Source organism: Oncorhynchus mykiss, chromosome 31 (assembly GCF_013265735.2).
Source record: "Oncorhynchus mykiss isolate Arlee chromosome 31, USDA_OmykA_1.1, whole genome shotgun sequence".
Lineage (NCBI taxonomy): Eukaryota > Metazoa > Chordata > Actinopteri > Salmoniformes > Salmonidae > Oncorhynchus > Oncorhynchus mykiss.
The window spans coordinates 18,515,115-18,523,799 of record NC_050571.1 but is presented as its reverse complement, the minus strand read 5'-3'; the positions used below and the strand labels follow the sequence as shown (position 1 = coordinate 18,523,799).

Sequence of the window (8,685 nt, the reverse complement as noted above, 5' to 3'; positions counted from 1 at the left end):
GTGACGGCTCTTAGAGTGAAACATAGCACACACACTGCAGTGACGACTCTTAGAGAAAAAACATAGCACACACACTGCAGTGACGGCTCTTAGAGTGAGACATAGCACACACACTGCAGTGACGGCTCTTAGAGTGAAACATAGCACACACACTGCAGTGACGGCTCTTAGAGTGAAACATAGCACACACACTGCAGTGACGGCTCTTAGAGTGAAACATAGCACACACACTGCAGTGACGGCTCTTAGAGTGAAACATAGCACACACACTGCAGTGACGACTCTTAGAGAAAAAACATAGCACACACACTGCAGTGACGGCTCTTAGAGTGAGACATAGCACACACACTGCAGTGACGGCTCTTAGAGTGAAACATAGCACACACACTGCAGTGACGGCTCTTAGAGAAAAAACATAGCACACACACTGCAGTGACGGCTCTTAGAGTGAAACATAGCACACACACTGCAGTGACGGCTCTTAGAGTGAAACATAGCACACACACTGCAGTGACGACTCTTAGAGAAAAAACATAGCACACACACTGCAGTGACGACTCTTAGAGAAAAAACATAGCACACACACTGCAGTGACGGCTCTTAGAGTGAGACAGGAGGCGAAAAGAGAGAGAAGAGGTTATGTTTAAGTAAAGCCAGGTGAGCTCTGGTTCCTGAGAGAGATAGGAGATAGGAGGTGAAGAGAGAGAGAAGAAGTTATGTTTAAGTAAAGCCAGGTGAGCTCTGGTTCCTGAGAGAGATAGGAGATAGGAGGTGAAGAGAGAGAGAAGAGGTTATGTTTAAGTAAAGCCAGGTGGAGCTCTGGTTCCTGAGAGAGGAAGGAAAGGTGCTGTCTCCTAGTTAGTTTGAGTTCAAATCTAATGTTGGGGAACCGATCCAGTTGTAATAACAACAATACAACACATTTGGTTTCCTACAAAACCCTTTGCTGCAGACATGTAATAATGCTGCATTAATGCAAGGACTAGGTCTAAGACACAGACATGTAATAATGCTGCATTAATGCAAGGACTAGGTCTCAGACACAGACATGTAATAATGCTGCATTAATGCAAGGACTAGGTCTCAGACACAGACATGTAATAATGCTGCATTAATGCAAGGACTAGGTCTCAGACACAGACATGTAATAATGCTGCATTAATGCAAGGACTAGGTCTCAGACACAGACATGCAAATCCTTTCTTTGCAATTTCCTAAGGCTTATCATAAATAAATACATAGTTTTCAAAGGCGCTATTGCATCAGGTCTAATTACCATAATCACTATGAAATTGCAAACTCGCTAACGAGCTATTGAAACCTCAGTGTGCTCCTGGGCAGACATGATAAACTACTTGTCAGACACAAAAATACGTCCAGTGCTGGAGAAACTAGCTACTATGAACTACTGACTGGTGAAGAGTGTCTGCTACTGGTACTTTGCATGGTTGTGAGTGAGAGAGCATTAGAAGAAAATGGGATGGTTCAGTCAGTAAAAACTAGAAAAGGTTTATACCACTTGTCGGCCTGCAGGGGGAAAGAGCAGGAGAGCCATCCCTGTGTCCTGTGGTCCTGTCCACGGGGGCTCTGCTGAGGGGAGGGTGTACTGGCAGAGCAGGGGCACTGTGACCACCAGGGGAGTGGGTGGGGTGATGCGGATAGACAGCGAGGAGGTGTGTCTCTCTCTCTGGGGGAGGGGTGGCTTGTCTTTAAGGACAGGTTCATGGTGGGGGTATGTACCAGGGGTGTAAGGGCTCTCAGTAACTTGCAACGGGGTTAGTCTTGGGGAGACCATGCCGGATCCCTGTGGTTGACTGTAGACAGATTGGGAGGAGCTACTGGTGCTTGGTACAGTTAACCTGGTGTTGGGGTTGAGAGAGGTGTTCTCTGGGCAGTGTGAATAGGAGGACATGGTTCTTGAGGAGTGGGACCGGTGCCTAAGGACCAGTGAGCTAGAGGAACATTCACCAGGGCCAGGCAGAGGAGGGCAGTAGGATGAGGGGGAACTGCCAACAGGGCTCAGGTGAGAGCTATGACTGGGAGGAGGTGGGGCCTTACTCAGCCAAGGCATTCCAAAACATTCACAGAAGAGAGACAGACAACAACATACAAATACATTATTAAAGGCATTGTAATGTCTTCTGTTGAGACAAATACTACCTGTACTGTGGCTATCAGTGTTTCTTTAAAGAGGAAGCTTTTTCTGAGCGATCTGAGTCAGAATGTTTTTTATGGCAGCAAACCTTCTCTATACCCTTAACAGGTTGGCTGGTTATACAGTGCATTTGCCCTTAAATGTCAACAAGTAGTCCATTTGAAAGAGTGGTTTTGTAAACAAAAACTAGCTCAGTTTAGCAGCAAAGACTGGCCTTGACCAGCTAAAAGCACCAGGCAGTACAGAATACACAACAGCTTCCAGATAAAACAGGACCTTTTATCAAGGGCCCCTCAGAGCCTTTCTGATGCCTCTGTAGATAATTCAAGCTCAGCAATGGAAAAATAATATCAGTACTGACAAAAACCAGTACAACACACAAGAAAAATACTATCAAGGAGATCAATCAATGACATCAGCTATTGAGTTAAACCATTAATTAACCAGGGATGCATCCCAAATGGCACCCTATTCCCAATACAGTGCACTACTATTCCCCATACAGTGCACTACTATTCCCAATACAGTGCCCTACTATTCCCAATACAGTGCCCTACTATTCCCCATACAGTGCCCTACTATTCCATTAACAGTGCCCTACTATTCCAAACACAGTGCCCTACTATTCCCCATACAGTGCACTACTATTCCCCATACAGTGCCCTACTATTCCAAACACAGTGCCCTACTATTCCATTAACAGTGCCCTACTATTCCCAACACAGTGCTCTACTATTCCCCATACAGTGCACTACTATTCCATTAACAGTGCCCTACTATTCCCCATACAGTGCCCTACTATTCCATTAACAGTGCCCTACTATTCCCAACACAGTGCTCTACTATTCCCCATACAGTGCCCTACTATTCCCCATACAGTGCCCTACTATTCCCCATACAGTGCCCTACTATTCCATTAACAGTGCCCTACTATTCCAAACACAGTGCCCTACTATTCCATTAACAGTGCCCTACTATTCCCCATACAGTGCACTACTATTCCATTAACAGTGCCCTACTATTCCCCATACAGTGCACTACTATTCCATTAACAGTGCCCTACTATTCCCCATACAGTGCCCTACTATTCCATTAACAGTGCCCTACTATTCCAAACACAGTGCTCTACTATTCCCCATACAGTGCACTACTATTCCATATACAGTGCCCTACTATTCCCCATACAGTGCACTACTATTCCATATACAGTGCTCTACTATTCCAAACACAGTGCTCTACTATTCCCCATACAGTGCACTACTATTCCAAACACAGTGCACTACTATTCCATTAACAGTGCCCTACTATTCCCCATACAGTGCACTACTATTCCATATACAGTGCCCTACTATTCCCAATAAAGTGCACTACTATTCCCAATAAAGTGCATTCCCCATACAGTGCCCTACTATTCCCCATACAGTGCACTACTATTCCATATACAGTGCCCTACTATTCCCCATACAGTGCACTACTATTCCATATACAGTGCTCTACTATTCCAAACACAGTGCTCTACTATTCCCCATACAGTGCCCTACTATTCCATTAACAGTGCCCTACTATTCCAAACACAGTGCTCTACTATTCCCCATACAGTGCACTACTATTCCATATACAGTGCCCTACTATTCCAAACACAGTGCTCTACTATTCCCCATACAGTGCACTACTATTCCATATACAGTGCCCTACTATTCCCCATACAGTGCACTACTATTCCATATACAGTGCTCTACTATTCCAAACACAGTGCTCTACTATTCCCCATACAGTGCCCTACTATTCCATTAACAGTGCCCTACTATTCCAAACACAGTGCTCTACTATTCCCCATACAGTGCCCTACTATTCCATTAACAGTGCCCTACTATTCCAAACACAGTGCTCTACTATTCCCCATACAGTGCCCTACTATTCCATTAACAGTGCCCTACTATTCCAAACACAGTGCTCTACTATTCCCCATACAGTGCACTACTATTCCATATACAGTGCCCTACTCTTCCCAATAAAGTGCACTACTATTCCCAATAAAGTGCATTCCCTATACAGTGCACTACTATTCCCTATACAGTGCACTACTATTCCCTATACAGTTCGTTACTAGAGTAGTGCACTATAGGTAGGGTGCTATTTCAAACGCAGTCCGGAGACCAGGGGCGTTTCCATTTCCATTTCCTGTTGAAGGAAAAGGCCAGGCAGGGACAGGAGACAGGAGACATGAAACAGGAGACAGCCGTGCTGGGAGGGAAACAACTGTGGTGTAAACAAACACTGAACGCCAGCCACAAGACTCACTGGTGTGGGAGACCTCTTGTCCTGTAGATTGGGCCTGACGCTCCTGAAGCCTTTGGCGGCCAGGGAGGAAGTGGTGACGTCGCCGTTCCTCAGGCTTTCTGTGGCGCTGTATGACTGCCACACATCTAACAGCGAATCACAGAACAAAGAGCATGTGAGTGTCGGCTTCCCTCCCGCCCTGTGCCTTTTCCTGCTTTTTGTAGCCATGGTAACTGGACCAATATTAGTTATTTGATCCTGCCTTAGCTCTATCCTGAGGATTTCACAAATCAAGTCAAGTCATGACAAATCATTAAATAATGAATAATGGAGTCCTTACCTGAATCTGACAGGTGAGACTCATTACCTAGATGGAAGAAATAAAAAAAGAACTGATTAAATCATTTGAGTAATATATCTTCCTCAAGGCAGGAACGAATTAAAACATGCCAAGAAAAACATCAAATATGATGACTGATATAACTTCACCTAGCCTCATGTATAACAAGCTAGAGCAGGGGTGTCAAAGTCAAATGGACGGAGGGCCAAATAAAAAAATCAGCTACAAGACGAGGGCTGGACTGTTCGAATGTTCATTGAAAAATTTTTAAATGACGCATATAGTCTAGTGAACCTAATTGAACCTACTGAAAACCTAACAAATATATTACAATATGATCAGATAAATAAAGCAATATTTTCTTATGGCTCTGTCAGTAATCTTTAATTTTCAACAGACACAAAAGACAAATTTCCTTTATATAAATATCCCCATAACATGAACATTAAATGAAAGAAACCGGTATTCAAGGCACCATCAGTAGACTATATTTTCTATTTTAGCAAAAGTGGGCTAAATTTACTTCAAAGAAAAAACAATAATAGCAATTTTCTATCATCCACTCAACTGAAATATTTTTAAAATATAATTGGATTGAAATACAAAAAAATAAAGTGCAAAAATCTATTAATCAAAAACAACACTTTGTTTAAGGAGAAGTAACATGCAGTGAAAACAAATATTAAATTTTAACTTTTAAACTTGAACTGAGTAAAAACTCTAAATATGTGATTGCACAGTAATGTTCACTTGTTTGAGGTTGAGGGTGATACTTGGTGGTGTCCCATCTTTTCCACAAGTTCATCAATGTTCGGGGTAAGGCTCTGAGCTGAAGAAATCCTCAGAATTGAGTGGAGGTGTTCAGCAGTAAGTCGACTTCTGTGTGATGTTTTGTTCAGGTTCATCAAAGAAAACAGTTGTTCACACAGGTATGTGCTGCCAAACATAGACAACGTTTGAGCAGCCTGGATGCGCAGCTGGGGCATTGTGCCGGGGAGGAAACGGGCGAACTCCGCAGCACCCACTGCCGCATATTTTGCCCTCAGTGCATCATTGCATTGGAGGTCAATCAACTCCATTTGGAGGTTTGGTGGTGAGCTTTCCACGTCAACAGCAAATGGGTTACCGAGCAGTTCCAACCTGCTTTTTTGTGCTTCAAAGTCAGCAAATCGGCGTCGAAAGTCAGCGGCAAGCATACCTATTTTATCAGCCAACTGTGTGCTCGGGAACGCACTGGTAGAGAGCTTCTCTTTCATGGTCTGGCAGCTGGGAAAGTGGCTCAAATTTTCTTTCCGCATCTGCGTCTCCCACAGAGTCAGTTTGGTTTTAAATGCCTTCACTGTACTGTACATATCAGAGATGACACGATCCCGACCCTGCAGCTGCAAGTTTATTGCATTCAGATGACTCGTAATGTCACACAGAAAAGCCATTTCACACAGAAACATTTCGTCTCGGAGTTGTGTTGTGTCTTTCCCTTTGCTGTCCAAGAACAGACAAATCTCCTCACGAAGCTCGAAACATCTTTGAAGCACCTTTCCCTGGCTTAGCCATCGCACCTCTGTGTGATAAGGCAAATCACCATGCTCCGTTTCTAACTCCGTCAGAAATGCCTTGAACTGGCGGTGATTCAAACCTTTGGCTCTGATAAAGTTAACTGTGCGCGTGATGATGCTCATTACATGCTCCATTTTCAAGGCTTTACCGCACAACGCTTCCTGGTGTATGATACAATGATAAGCTGTCAGCTCACCTGTCGCGTTTTCCTCTTGCATCTTTTCCCGTATCTTCGCCACCAGTCCGCTCCTGTGTCCACACATCGCAGGTGCTCCGTCGGTTGTCAAACCCACGAGTTTTTCCCAAGGCAGCTCCATCTCATTTACACATCTTGACACCTCTTCATACAAATCATGCCCCGTAGTTGTGCCATGCATAGGACGTAAAGCCAAAAACTCCTCTGTCACGCTTAGGTTGGAGTCCACTCCGCGGATGAAAATTGACAACTGGGCAATGTCAGAAATGTCGGTGCTCTCATCCACAGCCAAGGAATATGCAATAAAATCTTTTCCCTTTTTCACAAGCTGCTCTTTTAGATTGATGGACAACTGGTCTACTCTCTCGGCAATGGTGTTTCTGCTCAGACTCACATTTAAAAAGAGTTGCCTTTTTTCTGGGCAAACTTCGTCACAAACTTTAATCATGCAGTTTTTGATGAAATCCCCCTCCGTAAATGGCCGGGCTGATTTAGCGATCTCTTCTGCCAAAATAAAACTGGCCTTGACAGCAGCCTGGCCTTGTGATTTGGCTTTTTTGAACAGAGCCTGTCGAGATTTGAGGCCTCGTTTTAATTCCTCTGCCTTTTGTAGCCTTTGTTCCATGTCCATATTCTTGTTTTTGTCCGCGTGTTTCGTTTCATAATGTCGTCTCAGATTATACTCTTTCAGTACCGCCACACTTTCTCCACACAGAAGACACACAGGTTTTCCAGCTACCTTCGTGAACATATACTCCGACTCCCACCTTGTTTGAAACCCCCGGTTCTCAGTATCCACCTTCCGTTTTGCCATTTTTGATGGGTATCTGAAAGTTAATTTTACTGTGATGCTGACGACTGCTGTGCCAATAAATATTGAAATGAAGCAGCCTACTGCTCGGTGCGTCACCTTTGCATTGTGGGAAATGTAGTATTGGTGCGTGTAAAAGATCTGCGGGCTGCCGGCTTGCTGCGGGCCGGTTCTAATAATAAATCAAGATCATCCCAGGGGCCGTAAAAAACCTTCTTGCGGGCCGGATGTGGCCCGCGGGCCTTGACTCTGACATATGTGAGCTAGAGAATGAACACATCCACTTAAAGCCCCATGGATCAGAGAGTAGAGGGTGATTAAGAAGCTGATATGGAGGGTGATGAAGAAGGGACACAGAAAACGACAGAGATCAAAGCAGCAGCACTCATAACAGAAAGCAAGTCCTAACAGCACCGTGAATAGAAACGGTCTGTTTAGCCAGATCCTAAACTCTTCACCTAACACTGTGGTACCTTGCAGTCCATGGAATGATCAAACAATGGCTCTATGTTTGGGTAAGGTCACAGGTCAAAAAGAGGTCATGCTCAAGCGGAAACTAGGCTGAGAATAAGTACACAATCGTTACCATGGTACTGGCACAACTATGTTCAAAAGTTGAAGAGACATTGTCTGTAATCAACATGACTGCTGCTTGAGCCAGTGAGAGAGAGACAGAGAGACAGAGAGAGAGACAGAGAGACAGAGAGAGAGAGACAGAGACAGAGAGAGAGACAGAGAGAGAGACAAAGAGAGAGACAGAGAGAGAGAGAGAGACAGAGAGAGAGACAGAGAGAGAGAGAGACAGAGAGACAGAGAGAGAGAGAAGGAGACAGAGAGAGAGAGAGAGAGAGAGAGAGAGAGAGAGAGAGACAGAGAGACAGAGACAGAGAGAGAGACAGAGAGAGAGACAAAGAGAGAGAGACAGAGAGAGAGACAGAGAGAGCGAGAGACAGAGAGAGAGAGAGACAGAAAGAGAGACAGAGAGAGCGAGAGACAGAGAGAGAGAGACAGAGCGAGAGAGACAGAGAGAAAGACAGAGAGACAGAGAGACAGAGAGAGAGAGAGAGACAGAGAGAGAGAGAGACAGAGAGAGAGAGAGAGAGAGACAGAGATAGAGACAGAGAGAGAGACAGAGAGAGAGACAGAGAGAGAGAGACAGAGAGAGACCGAGAGAGACAGAGAGAGACCGAGAGAGAGAGACAGAGAGAGACCGAGAGAGAGAGACAGAGAGACAGAGACAGAGAGAGACAGAGAGAGAGAGAGACAGAGACAGACCCAGAGAGACAGAGAGAGACCGAGAGACCGAGATAGAGAGTGAGAGAGAGAGAGAGACAGAGAGAGAGAGA

The 8,685-nt window shown here is 44.8% G+C and overlaps 1 protein-coding gene across 15 annotated transcripts in view; it reads right to left on the bottom strand.

The window, feature by feature from the left end:
- The window catches only part of sorbs2b (sorbin and SH3 domain containing 2b), an 82,522-nt gene that overhangs the window by 46,485 nt on the left and 27,352 nt on the right, over positions 1-8,685 (bottom strand). For 8 of the 15 annotated variants that reach the window (XM_036970460.1, XM_036970457.1, XM_036970459.1 and 5 more), the window contains 3 exons: positions 4,776-4,802; positions 4,457-4,581; positions 1,517-2,053 (listed from right to left, as the gene is read on the bottom strand). In XM_036970460.1, the coding sequence (XP_036826355.1) occupies positions 1,517-2,053; positions 4,457-4,581; positions 4,776-4,802 (689 nt within the window). The remainder of the gene's footprint in view (positions 1-1,516; positions 2,054-4,456; positions 4,582-4,775; positions 4,803-8,685) is intronic. The other 7 variants (XM_036970463.1, XM_036970466.1, XM_036970467.1 and 4 more) reach the window with 1 other exon arrangement.